General features: G+C 30.3%; 1 protein-coding gene across 1 annotated transcript in view; it reads left to right on the forward strand.

The window, feature by feature from the left end:
• Window positions 1-26,512, forward strand: part of Scp2 (Sarcoplasmic calcium-binding protein 2) — a 73,541-nt gene that overhangs the window by 34,625 nt on the left and 12,404 nt on the right. Inside the window, exons 2-4 of the mRNA XM_088203309.1 lie at window positions 17,620-17,690; window positions 18,310-18,362; window positions 19,431-19,550. Of these exons, the coding sequence (XP_088059435.1) occupies window positions 17,633-17,690; window positions 18,310-18,362; window positions 19,431-19,550 (231 nt within the window). The 5' untranslated portion in view covers window positions 17,620-17,632. The remainder of the gene's footprint in view (window positions 1-17,619; window positions 17,691-18,309; window positions 18,363-19,430; window positions 19,551-26,512) is intronic.

Here is a 26,512-nt window from a genome sequence, read left to right on the forward strand (position 1 = left end):
ATATGTTTTTACTTTTACAATTATTTTTCAATCTCATACTGCTGTGTACTTTATCGCTTACATAAATATTTAAATTAATTAGCATTTCGATACAATTCATTGCATTCTAGAACCGTACTTTTTAAAGTTGTTACGGGCGGTGTCGACCATCCGTCAATACTCTAGTGACTTTCGGCTGCTAGAGAGTCGCGATCGCGTCCTTCATTCTTGATTATTGCGGCCATGACGTCAGCGCTTGAGAACGCTCTTTCTTCACGAGCTATCCAGCTTCTCAATGAGCTTTCCAAATACAAGGAAGCTCTGAGAAGCAAAAAAAAATACGTGGGCTAATGATAATCTATTTTAAGTGTGCTTAAAACGCATTGAACTTAAAAAAAATTCTGGCGCATATAAAACATATTTTTATGAAATATTTTAAATGTATTTCTAAAATAAGAATTTATGGCATTTTTAAACCAATGATAAACGCTTGATAAAACGCGTTATTAAAAAGAGTATATTATTACTGATTTTCACACAGAAATTGTTTCTTTCAGTTTAAATTGACTGGAATTTTAAGAAATCTCCTTTTAGCATAACTTTGAATTCAACTCAATACTTTATTTAATGAAATATTTATTGAAAATAATATATTAAATAAAGAGATTCACCTACATATATATAATTTGTATTTAAAACATAGGCTGCTACAGCATACGAGATCACAACCGCAGTTAAAAAAATTAAGTTAAGCTATAATTTGAGTGTTTGAATCTCTTTAGTACCTTGTTTTTATTTATATTAGATGAGTGAAACATTTCTAAGCTCTCTTAGACTAGAGAATGTTTAATTAGATATGTGAATTATACATAACTTTTTTGATCAACGCGATAAACGAGTGTTTAATACCTGAAAGACTTGGGTGTTTTTCTTCAATTTCCATCGTGTCTGAAGGAACAGAATTAGTGATTATTATATAATTTCAATTCCGATATAATATCACAACTTGCGTTTTTCTATATTTTCTTAGTGTCACGGAAATATAATGATCATTAATTAAAATCAAACTAAGTCGTACATATTAGGTATAAAATAATCTCTAATTAGAGCTATTTCAGTTCATAGCGAATATCATAAATGTAATTTAAAATAATAATACATATTTAATATATGTTTTAAATGACGTAACAGATATCAAAGTATATTCTACGAAAGAAAGTACAGTATACGAGTATTAAATTAATCGAGAAATACATATTTGCTGCTAATTGATTTATATGTTTCGTTCCGGAAAATTCACTTAAACTCGTAAAGCGAACTTAGATACTAAAAATATAACTTTCTTTGATCTAGCTGCACTTTGTAGGTAACTGCAGCCAAGTTTGAACATTTGTAAAGGCACGTATATGTTCTTTTAGTTTTATATTTAACGAAAGAGAGCTATCTGTAAGTCTTACAGATAACATTTTATATCGGTCGCTCTGTTCCACGTGTCACATACAGAAGCTTTGTATGCATATGTAATTCATGGCCGTCGTTGAACACAGTTTCATCAATAATGTACGGTGTGTACAGAAAAAATAAACACGTCTTTCGAAAGAATCGATCCGCGGTTCGCAATTACTTTGCATGTTAGGTTAAATCCGAATTTCACACACATAAATCTCGTTGCCGGGAGTTCTCTCGGAGAAAATGTAGTTTATGCGAATAAAGAGCCTAGTATTTCCCCAGAGCAGAATCTCATTCCGTCTCGACGCGGCCAACAAGCTTCCATTCGAGATTCCTAGACAATCCGCCAAATCGGATATACTAAGAACTATTGTATTATGCGAGCGCTTTTTAAATATATTTTCTAAGCGTGTCCTGAATAACAATGCTAGATAATATATATTGTATATACATATACTACATGTCAATTTCGAAGGCGCACGTGAATCGGTATTTATTCGGGTTTTATCCCGACCCAAAATTTGACCCATTTCGATAAAGTTTGAAATATTCATATTTTCAGAGATATATAACTCATAGTTTAGATTTTCTACTTCATTGTACAATATAAATCAGTGTTAATATACCAGTATATAAATTACATAAAAATACTACATTAAAAAATGTATTAATTTATAATACTTGTTAATTAATTATATTGTTTTATTTTATAATATTGCACACCCTCTTTTATGTTATTTTATAGGTTTTTTGTTATATTCATGAAAAATAACATTTATTCTAAATCAGTAATTAAATCTAATTTTAAATTTTAATGAACTGCACAAACTTTGTTGTATTTTATAAAAACAGATACTGCAATTGATTTACAATTGATAAAAAAATAAATCTGTTTCAGTCCTTCGTTTAAAATCATTGGGTTTAAGCCTGTCAGGTTATGACGAAAAATTAATAAATATTCATATCAAAAAGCCTATGCACTATTAATGTTAAACTAATCATATTTTTTTAAAACTGTTGTATTTTATAAAAACAGCCGTACGTGATTGTATAAAAAAATACTATTAAATATTTTTAAGTAAAAACATTTATAAAATGTATTTATGATCTGATTCTCAAGACATCATCATTTCCTGATCTATGGAAATGCACAAAAGTCACCCCTATTCATAAAAAGGGTGACAAATTATATATAAAGAATTATAGACCAGTCGCAGTATTGTCAGCTCCTGCTAAATTATTTCAAATAATTATTCATAAATATCTCTATAATCACTTTCGGCAAGTTTTGTTAGACCAACAGCACGGGTTTCGTCCTGTCCGCTCCATTGTTACTAACCTTCTGTCGTTCACCAAAACGGTGATAACTTCTCTCGATGCGGGAATTCAAGTAGACGTCGTGTATACAGATTTTGAGAAAGTCTTTGACAAATTTTGTCATGGGTTATTATTAAAAAAATTGTCGAACCTCGGTTGCTCAGATAATTTAACTCGGTTATTCTCGAGTTATTTAAGCAATCGTAGACAGTTTGTAACCTATGGTGGCCAATTGTCGAAAGAATATTTTACCCCTTCGGGGGTTCCTCAAAGATCCAATCTGGGCCCTCTGCTTTTTGCGTTATTTATTAATGGCATAAATACAGCAATTACAAATTCAGGTTTTCTTCTGTACGCATATGATTTAAAATTATATAAATGCATTCGATCTGTTGTGGACTCCTTCTCTCTACAAAGTTATTTAGACTCTCTGTGGAGATGCTGCTGTTTGTCTGCCCTTTAGTGTCGAAAAGTGCCATACTGTGTCATTTTCTCGATCCCATTTGCCATCAGCTTATTTCTACCATCTCGGTGGTAACATTTTGACTAGAGAAACTTCCACTAAAGTTCTCGGAATCACTTTCGAGAGCAAATGGAGGTTCTCTCTACACATACACGACGTCTGTGATAAATCTTCAAAGATGCTCGGCTTTGTTATGAGGAATGCCTTTCACTTTGACGATCCGTCAGTTATTCGCATCCTCTATGACACCTTAATTCGTAGCATTCTTGAATCCTCGAATAGCCAAATATTCCCTTTTAGTGGAATAAATTCGAAAAAGGTATTTAAGATAGCTTTACAAAAGGACATTTGGTTATTATCCGTACATATATCCCAGCGCCTTTCTTTTAGGAGCGTTGGGATACGATTCGCTGAGTTCTCGCAGAATTGTATGTCGCTAAGCATTTTTTCAAATTACTAAAAGGTGCTGTCGACAATCCAGCTATTCTCGAGGAATTCCAGTTTTGGGTTCCGGAACATTTTCGAGAATCACGATCGCGTCCTCTTTTTATGCACGTTAGGGTTAGGACGTCCGCATTTGTGGACTCGCCTATAGCTGTGGCCATCCGGCTCCTTAATACGCTGGCATTACATATTGACTTATTTAATGTTAGCTACGAGGATCTGATCCAGTTTGTATCATTTAATTTTGATATTTTATAATTTTTTGTAGTGTTCTATTTATGTATGTATACGGTTTTTTTTTGTTTTATAAATTTAAAATTTGTTTTCTTAATTTAATCTAAAAAAATAAAATAAAATAAATAAAAATAAAAATTTAGAATTACAAAAAAATATTTATTGAGAAATCTTGAATTTTTGTTGACTAAATTATGGTTTACAAATAAATAGTAATTACTGCTTATGAGTAAACTATCTAATATTACTATTTACAATAAATACTGAAATATTTTTGAGCATATGTATTTACTAGTTTACGTTTTTAAATACTATTATATTTTTATATATATATATTTGCTAGCTAAATAGTCGCCAATCATTTTTTTAAATTAAGTTTCTAAAAAATCTGCTCATTAGTCTATTTATTTGTTCCGAAACAAAAAAAATGGATTGAAACCTTAAAAGAAAGCAAAACAGGATGACAGGATTTGCTTTTGAACGAATCAATTTATCGGATAAATTATGTAATATATCTGAATTTAAGAATCTGCAAAAAGTAAGGTGGATAAATTAATATTCATTAATGTTCCACAAAATTGTATAATTTAATTAGTCTGAGGCGGCCGGAAAAAGTTTGTAAAACACTGTATAGAAAGAGAAATAAATTTATTTTCTCAGCAGGATTAAATAAGATGCAAATCCATTTACGTATTTTTTTAACATAAATTTTATTGATTTTTTAATACTGGTAATGTGCCTATAGCATATATATGTATAATATAATGTATCAGAATTTTTCGACGGGTAAAGTATCTTAAAATGTACTCTTAATATAATATAATAGGGTCTCTTTTCAATCCCCTTTTATAAAAAGGATCAGTGGCTTTCATCGTTAAAGCTGAAATTTGACTAATGTATGCATTATGAATGTTTTAGTACGAACATTACATTTCATGATATATTAAATTTCAGCAATAACATTACAAGAAATGTCGGTTTTCTTCCGACAATCTGCGACGTTAAAACATCTGTTTTGTTCCGACGCAGAATACCTCGCATTCCACTTCTATTGTTCTCCGGTACACCAATAACTTTTCAGTCTACTTTGATTGTCTTTACAGTAGACATACATATATATATATGTATATTTTTTGGTAAACGAGAATTCAATTCGACAAATTGCACTTGATGTTTGGTTAGGGATGCAGCGGACGTTTGTGTGTACGGAGCTAAACAAAGCGAGACTCGGACAGTCTGCCATCTCTGTATTTGCTCATAGCTAACATAGCTAAATCGGACATAGTATATATATGATAAGTATTTGGTGCATTTCATACGTATGTTCCGGACTTTAGATGAAAGTCTCAAAGGGAAAAGTAGCGAAAGGAAATAAAGCAAATCGATGGCACACAATCGACTAATGCTGAAAAACGACGTTTCAGACTTTGCCGAAGGCACACGGCCGTAAATTCGGGGGATGTTAAATATTTCAAATAGCTCGACTGAATTTTAAACGACTCTTTGAACATGTTTCCGTTTTGGTCAACATTTTAACTCATGTGACAGCTTATGATATTAAAATTTAAAATGAAATATATTGTGTTTCCACAAAACATATTTTACAGTGTCGATTCATAGAATTAATGACATTTTAATAAGCTTCTGATAAAATTTATTCGTGAAAAATAACCATTTTTTATATTAATTAAATTATTTGGTTACACATTATTCTTTTTGGATAAAATGGAAAATTATAAAGCAATTTTTATATTTTTTTTACTGACACTATAAATATACGGCAGCAGTAACATTAAAATAAAATTCCATATTGAACGTGTACAAGGCGCTTTTCTTTCGCATTCAGCGCCCCTAATGAGATTCAAGAGAAAATCACACGAATGCAATAAATAGCACACTTTCCATACACACAAAAATTTGAATACAAATTGAAAAACGCGGTCCAACAATGGAAATTTCTTAATAAACGTACGCTTGATTTATGGTGTAGTTTATGTGTAGGACTGGGTGTTGTGTCCGCATACATATGTATGTACATATATTATATGTAGGTGCATGACATTTTCCGAGGAAATAGCGCAAGAGAGCATAACGCCGCAAGGTTATTACATTTGAATATGTCACAAAGTTTCGGGAAAGGTTCCGTCAACCTGCCACACGATGGCAAATGCCAAAATTGGCCTGGTGGAAAAGCATCACATTTCACCCAACGTCAGTTCAGGGTTAACCGTAAAAATTACGATTTCGTCCGAAAATGGTTATTTCGTTTCAAAGCTGAAAATTTACTTTCTAATGTCTGTTTTTTGTAAAATTTAAATATGAAGTTTCCCATTAAAATTGTAAGATTTTCCTCGTACAAAAACGCGCGACAAAAAAAATTTTCCAGAAAAATATCATTACTGTATTTTATTTAGTTTGTTCCATTATTATTTGTGTTTTTTTTACTTCTAGTTCTAGTTGTATCAATGATCCTATTTAATAATGGGCTATTTTTTGTTTCGATATTTTCAACCCCAAATCAACAATGGCATCTGGAAGTTAAACTTTTCTATGATGCGATAAAAGCAATTAAAAACATATTTAATTCAATAGGCAGAGATGTGTTTCAATTCAATTAGGAAATTCTAAAATTTTGTTCCGAGAATTTTGACATTGAAGACGGATGTTTCTTAGGGGTTGTTAGCAGTGTAATTAGGGTACATGAGCTAACATAAATACTCACCGTATCACCTACATCAGTTCAGACATTTAAAACAATGAGAAAAAATGTCAATTTGCGGTATATGAGTACCTTAACAATTGTCTAAAAAAGAAAGATTCTAGAACAGATTTAATCTAGTTGTTACTGCAGATGGAGAGTGGATGCTTTAGATTAACACACAAATCGAACCCAATTTCCTACCTCAAATACATTTTGCTGGATATAAAGAGCTATGATTTAATTTTTGGCATACAATTGCTAAAGAGAAATATTTTTCTCAGCTAATTCGTTTAAAAGTGTCTCTATCCAAATAAATCAAAGAAAGCTAGTTTTACTCAAAGACAACGCTCGCCTCATATGTCAAAGAAAACTTTAGAAAAAATCAATAGATTTTCTTGGGTATTTCTAAGACAATACTTCAAACGATCATCTCTCTAAATTTCTGCTACAGTTTGTAAGTGAAAAGTATTATTTTATGATTATTTATATATACTTCTCTCCTCTAAAATTAAAACAGTTCTTAAATGTGAATGAAATGAAATTAAGCATACATTTAAAATAATAGATTTGTTTCGGGAAGTAGCAGTAACGTTTTAACACAGAGAATGTGGTGGTGTTGCAAATTTAAGTGGGTAATTAAGTGTGGCGATAATGTGGTGTACCGTTTAGGGGCAGTAATTTTGCTTTAGTGCTGCACCCTTCGGTGCATACGAATGCTTTCCACAATTTAACCGCGGGTTAATATGCACAAGGAGCAGTAAGTAATTGCATTTGTGTACAACTCCCGTCATAACTCTTTCCATTGGATAAATTCAAAATATAATTACTGTTAAACTTTCATTATCAGGTTGTCTGTGTGCCACCACAATGAACACTCTAGCGTACATAAAGTCCAAGAGACCGTTTTTGAGGGGGTAATTATTTTTTTATTTTACCATCACACTATATACTAACAAAAACTAATTATTTGGTATATAAACTATGCGGTTAACGATGGTATAAGCTATGCATACAAAAATACTTGTGAGGCAAACCAGACAGGCAAGAAGTAGAATCAGAAATTAGTAGCTACACGAGGGTAGGTACGTCCTTACAGCGCCGACGGTTTTAAGCTAATTAAGTCTCACAAATACTACATTCACGATGCTTTGCATAAACTTATTAGCAAATAATAATAAATATATTAGCGATTGATTAATAATATATTGATTTATACATGCAGATAATTTTAATACATTTAAAATAGCAATCCATAGCAAAATAATAAACGTATTATTTCCACGCGCGTGTGCGCTATAAAAGTGTAATTAATCATTCGTTGGTTTTGCTCTTTTGCTTTTAAATTACAAATAAACGTCATAGAATATTTACAATTTAATGTAATATAAGACAAAAATATACAATATGAGTGAATCTAATGCTAAATATATTTTATAAATTTAAAATCTATTAAAATCACATTTTTATGGTCCATAAATATATTAAATTTACATATAAAATCCTCACTGATACACTCGTTGTAAACACCAAACCGTATCGATCAGACGTGAATGTGAAAGCGGCTGCTTCTCTCGGACTTCTAGGAGTCGTCTCGGTCGATTTGGCGTAGCTCATTTCGACTGAACTCTCTTTATTCTTAGTCAGAAGCGAAGTGATTATGTGATTTACGTGTTCTTTATGATCCCTGAACCTTTTAATAATGCAGCTAATTTGGATTGGAAGTAGAATTTTTGTTTTTGTCTACATATATTATCATATCTTATATTCTTTGGCGCGTTATGATAAGTAGGATACTTATTTAATAAGTTTAATGTAGGCAAACTAAAAAATTAGAGCAATATTTCATGGTATTTTGTAACTCCTAAGATTTTTAAATTTTCAAGAAAAAATATTAAACATTCATGTTTAATATTTTTGTAGATATTTTGTTGAACAATGATTTAAAATTACATTTTGAAAAACATAAAAAGACGATGCAATCAACATCTAAATTTTGTAATGAACCAAACAGTCGCTGAAAAAGACCATTTTGTTACATTAGGTTTGTGTAAAATATTTATTAGAGCTTTAAAAATTTATTTGTATGTTCTTTCACCGCTTACTATGTGCATCATTTTTTTTTATAAAAGCTGTATTTTATAAGTAGAACTATGCTCTATAATTAAAAATTCTGACATTCCCATTTTGTAATGTAATTGGAAATATAGACTTTAGTTGCAATTATTATACTGAATAATATGTTTCGTAGCTCAAAGGATTGAAAAAAAAAATATTTAACTAATCAAATCATACGTTGATGCCTTCTAGTCTTCTTATATATAATTGTTCTAAGCCGTCGCTTTCGCTTCCGCTTCCGGACGCGCACACTTTAAAAAAAACATTATATGCTCAATATTCTACTTTGCTATACTCTAAATTGTATAGCTTTGTATGAACGGTGTATATTAATACACGTAAACAAAGGAAATATATTCAATTAAAATAATAAAAATTAAATTTGCTCCGATTGATTTTCAAACCGCCGGTAATGCGTTCTGTTGTTTCGACCAATAAAAAATAAGCATTCAAATATAAAACAAAATGGTCGACAGTACCATGACAACAGTTTTAAATATTTATTATTTAATAACAAAATTTTGTTACGCGACAATAATTTTCATTAATTCGTCATTTGACTGAATATAAATATTTGGATTGCTAATTACCCAGGTGTGCTATAACTATTAAAATTAAATATATACATAATGTGTTGAGGATTAATTGATTAAGCTAGATAAACAATCATAAAACAATCTTCGTAATGAAATCTTCAAATTTTGAATTCCCGACGACGGGCTCCGAGGCCGAAAAGTGAGTTTTTCCTTTTATATTATATAAACATTATCATTGCTTCCGATTTAATGCACATATACGTTAGATTTACGAGATACTTTTTAAACTTGAACGTGTAATATATCCTTAGTATGTATGAGAATTGAAAGTTAATGTCGATAAAATCGGCGCTGTACCAGTGGGAACGCTATATATATTAGCTAACGGACAGCTTATAAATGTGTAGTTTCTTGAATGTTATCTAATAAACGACATTTAACAATGATCATAAATATGTGATTGCATGCCTGGAATAATCGATAGCCAAAATATCTAAGAGTGGGTTAATTTTAATTCCGATGTGGCAAAATATATATACGTCATGGTTTTTATTTAATTTTTGTTCTGTGCCATCATTCCTCTTTCGGAATAGCCAAATTCAAGATATTCAGTTACATCAAACTTATGTAGTATGTTCTTTATAAAAAGATTTGCTCTCAACATGAGAAGGTTCACTCTTTGTTTATATATACCAATTCTACGTTGTAGCCATATAAGTCATCAAATTGTTCCATCATTGTTTCTGAAAAATAATTAAAAACAATAAGACCTTTATCAAGAGTTAAGCATTGAACACATTATTATTACTAAAATAATCCATAAATTAAATTCAAATAACAACTAAAGAATAAAATTGACGGAAGATACTGTAGAGGATTAAACACGTAGATTGGCATCTCTTCATCTTCTTCAAAATTGTCGAAATATGTCATAGATTAATTGTTTGCCATACGTAAATCTTATTAAAGCTATCATTGCTTCTGAAAATTAACTGTAAACGATATTATATAGTTGGTAAAATGCGATTTTTCATTATTACTACCATTGTAATGTGGCATGTATATCTTTAATTGCCAAATCACTGCTGTTTGTCTTTTAATATTAGATCCTAGAAAGTCAATAGTAATTTTGTTAGAATAACCGTGATATATTATTCATATAACCAAACACTTTCTGGCACACTCATAATTTAAACTTTTTTTTATATTGTTTATAATTCCAAGTGCTAAGCCATTTTAAATATTCTTCAACTAACACTTTGTCACAAAAATGCTGTGATTATAATATATTTCACTGTTTATTTAATCACACTAAGCTGTATCCCGGCGCGCGCATGACAGATGACGAAAGTGTCATGTGAGCAAATCTGACGGTGGGGAATCCCGGGTATTGGCGCACTTAAAAACGAACAACGCAATTGATTTTATCTATTCAAATTGTAAAACACATCAAAATATGTATAAAAATCATGAAATTCTAAAACAAATATTTTTTAAAATATGCTTAGCTTATTTACAACTTAACACAATATTTCTCTGAATTCAGTTCTTCCTTGACTTGGCGTGTGCCAATTGCGTTCAAAAGCGACACTACAGGTGTTTCGCTGACCCTCAAAATTTTTTTATAAAACATTTTTTTCACAAATTTTGTTGTTACATACAGCTCCTTAAAAATGGACAAAAAACGATCTGTCAACCTTATATGAAGTTATTTTGATGTTGTAGTAATATGGTAATTAAAAATAAAATAAAAATATATCATCTCCCTTACATTCAATATAACGAATTTTCAGTATACCGAAATTTATTTGGACCGGGAGTTGAAATCTCTAATAATTGTGGTATTTTTGTATTAGTGGTATTGGGTATTCTCTCATTGTTATTAGACCTTTTGTCAAAACGCATTGCTATTCCCTTTTCATATGTTCAAAATTGCCCTTCGCGCTTATATTTTTATAATGTTTCGTACTTATTAAGTAAAAATACAATATTAACTGTCGGCCCCTCACTATCGTGAGGTACTGCAGCTAATATAATATTAAGTAATTATACAATATTCTCATTAATATCAAAAAAAATTACCAATTTAACGACGTGAATGCGAATTTTAATATAACACAGCTTTGAAAATCCCAAATAAGTTGTAATTTTTGACAATAAATTTAATCCTTGGATCTGAGGATCATGTGCGATTGTCGACATCTATAAATAATCTTGGTTTTGGAAATGATTTTTTATCAAGAACAATCGAGTTGCACTCTGAACGAATCTTACATGTTTGATTATTGTATAGTATTATTATTAATACTATATTTATATAATAAGCAATTATTGACTTAAAAAGTATAGTAGTGCAACTAGGAAACTAAAAATAATTGTCGCTGAATATTGCTTCATAACTTAAGCATAAGCGCGCTTAAACATCACGAAAAAATTAATGTTTTCAATTGCATTACTACTTTATACAAATTACAAATTTGTATGAGATTATTCGGAAGTAAGGTTCAGAAGAAAAAACCTTAATACTGTCTAAAAAAGATAGTTTATTTTACCATTGTACGAAACTAATATATCTCCCCTTCATTGAATTTTATTTCGGACGAATATTTGTTTACTTAGAGCAGAATAAATGGCTCTGGCTAGATCTAGAAAATTAGGGGAGTAAAACAAAAGGCGCAAAGATTCATTACGAATGCTGAGGTGTGAGTTGGTGCATTATCATGATGAATCAGCAGATCTTATTTGGTTTTGTTGTACTGTTTACTCGGTCTTTTCTTGTCTTATAGCCACATTAATATAAAATAATATATTACGAAAAAAAGAATGGCTCCTCTTTTACTTTTATATTAGTTGCTACCTAAAAAAATAGTCTTAAATTTAATAATGTAATACAACAAAAATGTATTTGAGTTTTTAATTTTATTTACTCGCATCGGTTCGATTATATTTGATCAAAAACCCCTCGTTCTTTTGCGAAATATATTTTTCCTACATTCTCGTGTAACTTTTTACCGAGTGGAGTTTTCTCTCGCTTTACCATTGATTACCGTCGGCAAAGGCATAATCCGCCTTTGCAAGTTGCAAATTGTTTTTAGTCTCGGATCCTCCTCGACTATGTTCTCGCCTTATTTACCGGAATTAGCCCTCGGGCTGAATCTATTCAGGAGGAACAGGGCACTTAGGTCCGGACGCTTCACACGACCGGATCTCTCATGAAATTCATTTCATTATCCCCTCCGTCGCTAAGAGTCTGCAAAAAAGGAAAAACTATCCGTCGACGATAAATGGCCCCACGATTAATAATTCAAACGGCTGGAAATTAATTAAGGCGCTGCCTTTTAGTGTTTCAGCCTTTTTCCACTACGGCTGTAAAATGGCGCTTGATCGCACGCTATCGAAACATACCCATTGTTCGCCACTATAAAAGCAACGAATTTATTTGAGGCATTCTTGGTTATTTAACGGCTTAACCTTCTAAGTAACGTTTATTCTAATTGATTAATCAGCAAACCGATTTTAATCTACCCACTAATAGTTTTATTTTACCCTAGCTAAGGGAAAAAAGGTTTAGCGTAAAATCGACCTAAACAATGCGATGCAAAGATCATACTTTGTGAAAAAATCATAAGCAAATTTATCATCTGTTTGTATGACTTTATTTATTTCAAAAATAAATCGTTATATATTTTATTCGACTTTCTACATTCTATCTCATTTTTATATTAAGAAGGTTTGTAGTTACAGTTAATCATTGTAGAGCATAAAGATGTAAAATAATTATTTTATACAATAATTTTCATTTTTTCTTCCCGATTTTCTCTGACTATGAAAAGCCCCCATATAATGTATTATATTTTTCGAAAAATTTTGATAAAAAAACATATTTAATATATATTATGTGCTTATAATAATACTGTGTATTATTTTAGATATTTAAAAATGTAAAATATCGTAAGCACGTACCATTTAAAGTGAAATCAGCCATACTTGTTATTTTTTATGAAATTTTCAGTCCGAAGTCCCCATATATTTTTGTAATCTGTTGACTTCCACGCTGAGCGGTTTTTTATTATCAGAATATAAATTTAGTTTTTAGATTGCCAAAGCAGAGATAAGGCCAATTAAAGTAGTTGAGAAAATGTAAAAAAATTGCCATTTAATTACTTCCGAACTCTATTTTATATTATAGTTTCAAAGAAATTATGAATATTTTTAAATATCTGGCACGGACCTACCTTTTCTTATGCAGTGGTTGTAAGACCAAAGAAATAAAAATTCCTTGATTTTCAATTTTTCTCGAAAAGCATTAATACTAATACATAAAAGATCTAGATTCAAATCCTATATAGAGCCTAGTATTTTTTTTAATTCATTATGAGTGAGATAATAAATTAGTGATTTTACATAAATATAATTCCAATCGATCATCACAGATTAGGTTTTCCTAGATTTTCCCAATCTCAAAGTTGAATATTATTAATGAATAATTAAAATAAAATTTAACTAGGTTTTGCAGAGTAACATCCACTGATTAAAGCGCAATAATAGTTTATAAAAAAAATATAAATCACTGCTTTACGGACTTTGATTTACTTAGTAGCTGTCGATTGTTTTAATCCTGTTATGAAGCATTTGACTAACGTCTGTCATTTTTTTGAGAATTTCTTGAAAAGAAACACTACTTAGACTTGACAATTATTTTTGTGAAAAAACATTGTGTTGAAGCATATGATCATAAAATTATTTTAAAATGAATAAAAATTCTCACAGTCCTTTTCGCAAAGGAAATTCATAATCTTATTATAAATAACAAAAAACTTTTTTTTGTTAAATTTATCACACCCTTCATATTCACCAGCTGTCGCTCCCACTTAATACCACTCACGTTTTGGAGAAAACCATTTTTTACTGACTTTTTCTCCTTGAGAACTTTCGATTTTTATACAGCGGAAATTGTATTATATGCGTACGAGAACATGATTTGAAATTTAAAATAGAATTCAATACCACCGCGATAACATCAATCATACATTCGTCAAACAAAAGACTCGTCAGCCAAACGAATATGTTGAATTAGCATATTTAGGGGTTGATATGTCGTGACGATTCGCGTTTGGCGAAACAATGCCGTCAATCAGACGTTGCTCGTATTATCCGCTCGTAAAATCCGATTCATTCATCCGAGCCGAATACATGATTCATGAGTTTCAAAACAAAGTTTTTGAAATTTTAACCAAATTGCAGATTTGATTAAGCGACACGTTTGCATACGATTTCAATTTCAAATGCGCAACCCTTCGTTGAATACGCTTCTTTCGAATTTGCTCCCGCCGAAAAAAATTGCTTCAATAAATCAAATGTCAAAAAAAAAGCTACACAAAGCAACGACACCGACCTCTGCATAATAATTCGCCAAATCACGATACATTCAACAATCGGACCTGTTGAGCTTCAAGTTTATTTTTAAAGCTCTTTGTTGCTTTGTAAATTAATATGAAGGATTTATTTGCAATTTTTAGTGTTTGTTCATTTCGCTGTTTGGTCACTCTGCGTGAATCGCGTTTGTATCGATCTAAGGTAAATGCGACCATAATTACGCAGTGTGTGCCATGTTTCGTGAGTGTGGATACAAATTTGGGGTAAAATAAAAAAGTCGACATTATTGCGTCGATTGACGTTATCGCTGTTACTAATTCAGTCAATTAGCAAAGGAGAAAATCGTTGTAAATCTATTTTTGCGAAAAAAACATTAATAGCACAGATAATTATAGAATCACTGCAGTTACGGTTTTAAAATTGTAAAAATCAATACATTTGTATACGGATATGTTTTTTGACACTCTTACAGACCACTTGACTGAAAATTTTGTATTTCGCAGACCACTACACTATTGCTCCCACAATCAATTACGACGATAGGAGTGTTATTCGATTAGTTTGTTTTCTTACTGAACTTTTATGACTGTTGAGTTAGTATTTACACAGGTTGTTAGCTTTCATCTAAACAGGGTTGGAACGATCTTTAAATACATATTTCTAACAAGTGTGAGATCTGACAAATTTTCGACTAATTGTTTTGTATTAAAAGTGTAGTTATTTTTCGTATTATAAGAACAATTACAGAAATACTTGAATAGCTATTGTAATGCTTTTATTTTATTCCGGCTATTGTCACGTACGGTCTGCACTAGATGGCATTAAACAATGATAAATGATATATTGACGCTCTTCGTCAGTATATCGCTAACACTATTGATATGGGTCTATTATTGAATGAAAATGCTATTTAATACGACAAAAAAAGTAAAAAAGTTGAATAAAAAGATAATAAAACACTTTATTTAGAACGAAAATTGTAAATATATTTATATAAAATATATTTTCTCCGCGGACCACTAAAATTCTCTTGTAGACTATCAGCGGTATACGGGCCACCGGTTGACAATCACTGTTCAGGAATAAAATTCTGAATAAAATGATTTATTACGGACATGTTCTGGCTTTACGTCTGGCGTCTGCTGATGTGACAAATCGTCAGATCTTTGATACTTTTGATTTGAGTCGTCTCTGGCGAATCATAGATACAAAAATTGGTTGGTCAATTGCATCGCTTACATATTTAAACAACAATTTATATTCACGCCTTGAAGTATAGCTACAAGGGCACCTTTATAAATCGTTAATGCAAATGTAAGATGACAATTGCAGTATTTACGCCGGTAGACGTATTGTCTGTTGCACCCTAACGCACAAAATTATCATTTTTATGTTTCTTAGCAAGCGGTTAACGGGTGGTGGCTGACCGTGAGGTGAAATGTCTAATATTTATGGTATTTATTACCGGAATTGTTGCAATTGTGGTATTGAATATTCTCTTATTGTTATAAGCCTTTTGTCAAAACGCGTTGCTATTTCCTTTTCGTAAGTTCAAAATTATCGTTTGAATGACTGGGTGGACCTCCTACAGTAATATTTTTCTAACGAATATTTTATTATGTTTCGTATTTATTAAGTAATTATACAATACTGTCAGTCCCTCACTACCGCGAGGTACCGCAGCTAATATTATGTATCACTATCAAAAACATTTTCCAATTTAACAATGTGATTTGGTTTTGTGAACAACACTGCTTTTAGAATCTTAAATAAATTGTCTTTTTTTCCCAATAAATTCAATTCCAGGATCTGAGCTTCCTGTGTGATTGACGATTAATCTGCCCACTAATAATTTTATTTTACCATAGCTAAGGGAAAATCGACCTAAAATTTTTTTTCTAAAATATTTTCCTATTTAAATGCAATTGTTTAATAGAGATATGCACGGCTTTGTCAACATATTTTTTTCAAGTGATTTGAAACTGAAAAACATAATCGTTCTTAGAAATTTCAAAAGATACAAATAAATCAATTAATATTATAGGCTTTTAAGAGTTCTATAAACAGACATAAAATAAAATATATTTTAGTGAAGTAGACGCTGAAAAACCTGGTAACAGTTTATTTTTCAAACATGTATAAATTATCACATATGTACATACGTAGAGAAAGGCAGATCTTAGAAGTCTGAGAGACTTTGTTGGTGTTTCGAGTTGTATTATTGTCAGATGTCATTTTGGTGTTCTTTTGATACTTTATGAATGATATTCTGATACCTCTCTTGTCGATGTGTCTCTCCTTTGTGATCAAGTGCCACACTTTTATAATACTAGATCAGGACAGCTCTGGCGAATCGCAGACAAGGATGTTTGCGAGCCAATTGCATCGCTTTTTTGCCACACCCACTATACGTTTTCACGCTAGATGGCCACTTGGCTATCGGTAACCAAAGGTAGAAGAACAATAGTGCTATGCGTTATTACAAAAATAGTTTTTTTGCGGTACTTATGGGTGATTATTGTTTTGGGACAAATGCTCTATAAGGTGGTCCGTATGATATTTTTAATTATTAACATTGATTGTTTGGTCATAAGATCATTCTTCCATTGTTGTTTGAAATACTTTCTAGACATATTTATTTCTCATCTCGTTTGTTCGAAATAGTCGTTAGAATGACCTCTAAATTATAATATACTGTGCAGGTGGTTAAAACCTCCATAGTCAAGATATAAAAATAGCTATTAAAAAAAATAATCTTATACAGATTTTTCTAGTTTAATTTGTTCTAGAGAAAATGGTTTAAATGCTGCAGCTAAAATTATTTTTGCTTATATGTTTTAAATGGACCAATATTAAAAATATATATTATATAAAGCAAAGCATAATATTTGTACTACTATAAATTTGATATTAATATGTTTATTTTCTATACAGTTTAAACGCTTATTATTATCATTCAAACGAAAGCTCGAACAATGTAACATTGTATATTTATCTCTTTTCAGATCACAAATCAAAATGCCAATTTCCGAGTTCCGCAAAAAGAAGCTGCTGTACGTTTTCAACGTATTCTTTGGTGAGTATTATATTTATTATCGAATAATTTAATTTTTTCACAAAATGAAACTTTCTTTGAAAGATATATTTAGCCATTTTGGAATTTTTTTCGCTTATTTTTTCTGTAAAATCAGTAAATTGCCGTATGCTTTCTTTGCCTATAATTTTGAATCATTGTTCGCGTGAGAAGACGCTTTGTTGTTATATTAAACGCTTCATGATCTTATATAATACATCAGAAAAGATGGAACGAGACGCAGGTGTTTACTCGGGTAACTTTTACCTGAAAAAAAATCTTTCATTTATCTTTCGTATACACCGGATTATAGGCAAAAAGTGTAAGATTACAATCATTTATCAATAAGGTCAGACAGGCCGCAAGATGTAATGAGGCAATTTTCGCGCTTTACATTGCAAAGGGGGAGTATTTTAGGTCAAAGGTTCACTTTGATTCAATATTCAAAAGGATTTATGAGAAAATTTAGTCCCTTTAACAATTTTGTCCTGGTAAAAAACGATTTAAGAAATACTACATAATTGCTTAAAATAATTTGGACTATATTTTATAAGTATTAGAAAACATACTAAATAAAATTATTTAATTAATTAATAATTACTTTTTTTTTTTATTATTTTAGACGTCAACCAAAGTGGCACCATCGAGAAAAAAGACTTCGAGCTCGCTATAGAGGTAACTTTAAATTTTATTATTTCTGCATTTCACAGTTACGAGTTTAATCTCTTGGAGAAAATGGAACCGAAAAACAGGTGTAGTTTACAGTTTAACAAACGATCCTGCCATCCCTAAATCAGTAGCTGCGGTTTGTTTCGCGACACAGTCTACTTTTCAAACCATTTTTATCTGAACGATACATAGTATGTATATAAGCCTATAGAAACCGCAATATAGCTATATAAAATTCGAGTTTATACCTGGTAGACTTGCAATCTCAGACACTGCAAGTTAATATCCATACTCGAAACATAATCTTGTACTTTCGTCGCGTTATCATCTCTCAAGTTAAGTGTCAGTCAAATGTTTTTTACAGCGCTATAAAACAGAATGTACAGACAAAAGACCGATTCAACTAAAAAATAATAAATATTATTTAATGGTTGATAATGAAATTGATTTATAGTAACATATTTATTAATTCAATTAAGTATATATTATATATTTTTATAATACAGACAATAAATATTTACAATAAAATAATGGTAGTTATGGTTTAAAAAAAATTAAATCCGAATTTAATTTTAATTTATTTAAAGTCAGTCTGTTAGGTGAACTAATTTAGAGAAATCAATTTTGATTATTCTTGACTTATTATTGTAATGCTACTTATCAGTTTTAATGCAGATATAACATATATGCAGAATCGAAATATGTCATACATTTTAATCTACGTTAAATTGGTTATTGTATAATATATTATTTTTAATAAACTTATACATAGTTCAGATATGTGAAGGGATATATTAGCTACAAATATATGATATTATATTTAATTTCTCAAATCTTCTATGTTACCTTGTTAATAAAAACCTCTAGCATGAACTTTGTAATTGCGAATCGTCGCAAAACTAGACGTATTTATAAAACGGGCAATAAGTCTCCTTTGGACATACTAAGCACAACATAGAGAACATTTTAATTAAAAGTGCTGTCTGCTAGTTTTTGACGACTTTATTCAAAGCCAAGTCACAACAATGAGTTTAATCTTTCGGTTCTCGAAATTAAAATTTGGCAACGTTTCAGAAAATCTGCACCCTGCGTGGATGGACTCCTAACAACCCCAAGTACACGGAGACCCACGAGACTATGATCAAGATCTGGGACGGACTCAGACAGCGAGCTGACGCTAACAGGGACGGACAGGTAAAATATTATTTTTATTGATCAGACTATGCTCGACATCGCCTTATATCGCGTGAGACTTTTTTATAAGTTTACGTCTCGCAAACGTAGTATGTGTAATATCAAGCTAATATGCTTTCTACGAATTTCATATAGTTGAAAGTTGGTTTGTAATTATTTACTTCTGCTAATGTATGCCATCAGCAATTGTCAGTTATGTTGGAGTCTGATTCATGCTGTTATTTTTATTATTAAAACATTTCTTTCTGCACCTTGGCGTATTTAATTCTCAAATATGCTCGAGTTTTTGCAGTACATCTGAGCTCCAACTATTTGTTGTGAAGATCAAATCACATAGTTCCACAAACTTTATATTTAAGTGCTGCAGGTTAATCTTATTGCATCTATTTTCAATTTTTCACCCTGCAAAGGCCCTTTAAAGGCACTCTGATTCACAAAAAGTGTGATATATAGTGTATCGGAAATATAATTTTTCACATATAATCAACAAGCGCTAGTAGACCAACAACCCGGATTTCGTCCTCGTCGTTCCACAGTCACTAACTTTTTGTGTCTTTTGAAAGCGAAATTCAGGTCGATGTAGACTGTACCCACTCTATATTTATTTAAGTGCACTAAAAAAAATGTCTAAAAACTGTAGTAAAAAAAGTTCGGCAATTAAAAACGTTTGCTATTTAATAATTTTGAAATATTATTAGTATAGCTTTTAAGAACAACAAAAAAAAGTATTTTACCATTTATAAAACATTTCAATCTGAAAAAAACCTTGTTCTTCCTAAATCTTCATCCAGTATTTTATTTATTTTTGTAATAGGGTTATAGGGTTAATACCAAATGTGTTATCAATTTAAATATAACCAATATCATATTTTATCGATACAATTTGACGTTTCATCTCACGTGACGCTTGTTTCATATTTTTTTCTGTGCGCGGAACGCAGTTGCGGCACGCGAGGGCAAAATCGACATTCGTGATGTATATTATTTTTATTTGTCATGCGTATTTTATATTTAATTTTATGGCAGTAAATAACACGTTTAGCGCCGTTTTAATAAAAGGAAAAAACGTGGTTATAATCATATATAAATTTACACTAAATACATTCATAAGTCAATCAAATCAAATAATCTTACCAGTTAATTATGAGTAACAACATATTATTACAGACATAAATTTTGGAAATTCACGTATAATTTTGTATATAATTTTTTATACATTTTCACCGGTAGATATATATTTGTACTAGCAAAAAATTATATGCTGCTCTAAAATGTATATGAAACTCAATTTGACAGTTGCAAAACGTCCATTTGCTATTTAAACACAGAACTTAAAATAAATTAACCTCATGAAAGTTTTAAAATTAAATATTGATTTTGCACTTTTAGGTTTAGTTTATTTTATTTTAAATATTGTAGAATTTTATTTATTTATTTGTTTAATAAATCTAATGGTTTATACACTATACGTATTTATTCAAATCATGCAAATGAGGGTCCGGTAGTCGCACACTCGCTAGCTTCGGTACCTCTCGATAGTGAGGTACCGACAGCTAGTGCTTTTAAAAAAATACCTAATTATTAAAATATATTTCTAAATGCATGAAGATGATTTTTTATTCCATTGAGGAAAACCACTATATTTTTATTTTTTCACCTCCGGCCGTACTCGTTTTCTTATACCTATCTAGTATTAAATCTATGTACATCTTTATTTCTTAATACAATTCTCTGGTAACATATTATTTTATAACTTATATACTTAGACTAAAACTCTCTTCTTGAATATCCAACCATTCCAATCTTTTAATCGTATTTCTACAACACGTAGTCTCTAAGTCGTTTATGTTGAATTTTAAGTCTTAAGTTCTAAATGATATTCCTGATGGAAGTCCTTTCTTTGATCCTTCTACTCTCGATCGTCTGACCAATACGATGATTTTAGGTGGAAGCACTATTTGTTATTGTCTACTATTTATCTAGCAAGAATTTTTTACGTGAAATGTGTAATTTAAAAAAAATATGATATAATGCAAGTCTGGTGGCCAAGTATCTATAGATTAATTTTAGCAACGAGCTTTCTGATAATTTTATGGTCAACTTCGTCACAAGGAATATACATATGTATGTTTTTCACAAAAGCTGTCATCGATTATTTAGATTGTGTTTACCTACGTATATACACGTATGTTTAAAATATTACGTACTGTTTACAATACGTATTTCAATCATATCCTGAATCCAAACATTTTTTTTTTGAAAAACCGATAAGCAAAGTAAAGCGATCACTCTCAAAATATTAATATCAAAGGGTTTTTACGTAGATATATGTTTATGTACGTTTGTATAAGTCACGCAATACACACGTTACAAACGTTAGCTATATTTCTGATGCTATCTAGCGATTATAATCGCATCAGATGCATACAAGCGATTTAATGCATACTTATTATTCTGACAAGCACCAAAAAAATAAAAACAGTTCGCCAAAACTCAAAATTTTCCCTCTTTACGACCGGTCCAGATGTCGGATCCTTAAAATTCCCTTTATTGCCACCCCGGCGTGTTTTAAAACCTAAAAACACGACCACAACTTTTTACGGCCGTGATAAAATTTTATTTCTGTTGCATCGAGTCTGCAAACGGAGGTTTCGCGAATTTTCGACTGCTTTATTTATATGCATTTTTTATATATTATATGCGTATAATTTATTTTATGCAGCTAGTTTTTTTTATAGAGACAATAAAATGCGAGAAATATGTTGGTCGGTTCGAAAATTAAATATTAATTTATGTCACGAGGCACCACTATTTGCACGCGTCGACACTTTGCATATTTAAATAGAAGTAATAATACTTTTGTGATGGTTGGAATACTTTAACAGCCACTTGAAACCGGTCTGTTTCAAGTCTAAGGTAAATATAATGGGCAATTAAGTGACAAATGTATTTTTTTAATTTTATTGTAATGTATCAATTAGGTCAATCCCAGTAGTAACAGAAGACCAATTGGTTTGCAATATTTTAGAACTTTATTTAATAATAAAATAAACACAAGATAAAATGTTTACGAATTTTTATATGTCGAAAAGGCAAACGGTTTTTTTTAATACTTATGTATTTTACAGTAGTTTTCTATAAAAGCGATAAAACATTTTCCGTTAAAGTTTAGTTTTAATGTCTTAAACATTTTCCGTATTATATTTATTTGTAATGCATTTTGTATATTTTTGCATAAAATAAAATATCTCAATTGATATAAAAAATAACTATCATCTAGAATTTTTTCATAATTTTAAAATAATATTAATATTTTTTTAATTGTAATAATATATAGGTAAATCATATTTTAGCGCCCACCCTCCAAGGGGGCGCTGTCGTGGTGTAAACCAGGTATAAGTGATGCTCCAGCATAAATACGACGGTGTGTCGTTGTGACGACTGGTTAATGACCTTTATTTATTTTAATCGCTCCATACTTATACTAAATATTTAATACGATACACGTGTATTATTATTTATTAATAAGCAACGCGTGTAAAATATTAATAACATACAATTTAATTAATTTGTAACATGTGTATAAAAATAAATTTGTTGTTGCTATGCGAATTTATTTTTTATTGTTTCAACAATATTTAATACAAATTGTAAAATTGAAATTATAGATTTTTAAGTAATTTTTTTGTATATAAATCGCTTAAAATACTTAGATTATTGTTTCTCATCGTATTTATTTTCTGAGCTGGGGCGTCAATATTTTCTCGTAAGTCGTATCGAAGGTGGGGTTGAACTCTTAGATTTTAGCTGAATATCGTTGGACAATCACAGAAAAGCGACTGCTTTCCTTGGTCTTTTAAGAGTTATTTCGATCCACTTGCAATTAAAAATAAAATAAAATATTAAAAATAACTATTATCAAACTAGCTAAAAAACTGACTACAAAAGTAGAATCTATATATCATTACAATTATAAAACAATCTGTGTTTTATATTTAAAAACAGTGAAAATATAGATAAAAAACTGATCGAAGTTGTTTAAAGTGTGAGGGCAATGAGTTATTTTATATTTGAAGCAGAATTCGTACTGTACAGTGTCATTTAAATACACTTTAATAAAACTACAAAATTCACGGAATGGGTTCTAGCTTAAAATTCAAGAATACAACTAGTCTCTGCTTTAGTATTAGCGAGAATATTAGCATATCGTTGAAGCATCTTACATATTAATGAGTTAAATTAAAGCTTACGCGTTGGGCATTTTGTTTAAAGGTTTCAAAGTTGTCGATTTATCTGTACTTTATATGCACGTAACAGCGCTTAAAGTATCATATAATCTGGTGCTTTATCTAAATTTATTATTGCTTAGATAACCCTGTCGTGATAGCTCGTGCCCCATATTTAACTCTCATGCAAAGTGCAACGCTATGATAATTCTGAGTAATTTCGCAAAAAATAGCGCACGTAATCAAAGTTGCAGTGCAGTTTTTTTACGATCTGGCAGAAGAGGTTAGCGCAGCAGCCAAGTGGCAAAATCTCTTTTGCGCGGCCAGGGCCTCATTAGGGGAGTAATTGCGAATCTAGTATAAGCAGCAGTTCTAGTTTAAATGCTTGTATTAATAAGCGACGCTCGTTTAGAGGTGAGATCGGAAAAGATATTGCTTTCTCTGGTTTTTGGGTAATATTTCTATTGAAAGACTAAGATGCAGATTATTACAAAAATATTATAATATTATGAAATACAAATTTCAAGCTGAGTGTTTTTTAATATATTTCGATAATTATTTCTTAATATTTATTATAATATTTGCTATATAAGCCGCGGATCAGACCCAAACCACCTCTGGCTAATTCGCTCTCGCCTCATGAATTTTATTTTATAAAAGTAATTATTTTATATTTTTTAAAAATAAAATTACGTGGAGCGGTAGGCAAGTTCGCGGAATAATATTTTTATTTCTAAATACATTCAATCTTGATATTTTATATTATATACGAGATCATTATTCCTTGATAATAGGTGTACAATGGCTACTCTTATCTCTTCACAATCTCTTCAATTATAAACATTTTTTCTTTTTGTAAATAAGATATAATTACTTTTTTAATTCATCTTTCTGATACATTTAATACCACAAAAAAATGACAGTGATTTTTTTATGTGACCTTAAACATTTTAGTGCAGTCTTCTAAGCTTTAAGTTTTAGTATATTTGTATAACGCACACGAATAAATAACGCTGCAGGAATATATTTATATTTTTGATCAAAATCTGAATAGTCATGGTGGCCAATATAGAAACAATAATTATACAATTAAACATTTTTATTTATTAAAACAAAAACATGTATGGCGAGCTCCTTTAGAAGCTAGATGGCTCGTACAAAAAGAGACTCAAGCTTTGACATCCAAGAATAAGGGACGCGATCGCGACTCTCATATTTTGTTTTTGTTTCGACACCATCCCTTAGCAACTTTAAAATGTGCTTCATTGAGTAGACGCTACACCGAAAATGAAATGCAATTACAATTATTCATGGTTTTTGATTATACAAATATTGAGTATTTGAATATTGGAATATATTCGGAATCTTATTCTCAGTTCTTACTGATATTTTTTATCTTAATCAATTAGTGCAAAAAAATAATTAATTGCCTTTAAAATATTATTTGACTAAAAAATAAATATTGGTTATTATTCATTACGTCAATTACTTTAATAAATGTTGAACTTTTTAAATTTTATAAAATCAGTAAGGGCGTCAAAAATAAAATGCTTAATTTATTATTTTACATACTTTTTGCTCAGAAACGTATTTCCCAAAATAACAAAAGCAATTTTCGAATATTTGCGTTTTTCTAATCACTAAACATGGTGAAAAAATGTGAGCAGTTTTTTTTTTATTTTTTCTTATTAATTAATTTAAAAAAAATGGTATTGACTGTTTTTTCTCTCGTTAATATCTGTAGTACTGCAATTTTTATTCTCGATACAATATAGCATTCCTTTTTATTTGTGAAGACATCGACCATCCTTTTATTTAGGTAATCTGTCTGAATCTCCGATCGTCACGTGCGTTACCATTACGAATAACGAATACTTGTTCGGAGCAAATATTTACGCTTTTAACGAGTACGCTCAAGTGGTCATAACATAATAAAATTATATATCGTGACTTTTTAAGTATAATAAAGTTTTCATGAAAATATTTCTCATCATTTTAAATACAAAAATAATATTTTTTACTATAAGTATTGAAAGTTTTTTTTTATTTTTTTATTTACAATCTGTCTATACATAAACAATTTGTATTTTTTCATTATGATATTGACATGTAAAGATTGGATGATTGAAAATCTAATTTATTTGTTTATACCTATTTACTACTTTACATTTATTATTTGTCATGTCTGCCAGGTATGTCAGATGGTCTTAATCGTTTAAGTCGTCTGGTGTCGTCATATCTACAGTCAAGTTGCCATTCTGTTTGGGTGGAGTTTTAGTCTGTCTCGTTATATCTTATATTTGTTCGTTATTTCAACTTTTATGAATTCTATGTTAAGGTCGTTTTGTATTAGTCTTGAAAGTGGGTCAAAATTTTAAAAACCTTTACCCTGATTATTTTATTAAACCAAGCTCAAAAACATAGACCAAAATAATCTAAAAACAGATCGTGGACCTCAATTTGTATAATTACAACCAATTATAAATACAATGGTATCAGATCGATTTTAATGACCATGATATGCCCGTTTTAGAATATGAAAAGCAAGCCTTATTTATATATTCCTTTATATTTTATTTATTTTTTCTGAATATCATTTCTACACACACCTCTCTCTTATTGGATTTTATCCTCAAACGAAATAAAGCCAGTTTTAAAGAAAGTACGAGGTGCCAACCCAGCGGCTGGTACTAGTTTAAGCAGATTAAGGAAAGTCGCTGTAGCAAAAGACACCTT

This window comes from Plectrocnemia conspersa, unplaced genomic scaffold (genome assembly GCF_051122295.1).
Source record: "Plectrocnemia conspersa isolate PC_06_02 unplaced genomic scaffold, ASM5112229v1 ptg000014l, whole genome shotgun sequence".
NCBI lineage: Eukaryota > Metazoa > Arthropoda > Insecta > Trichoptera > Polycentropodidae > Plectrocnemia > Plectrocnemia conspersa.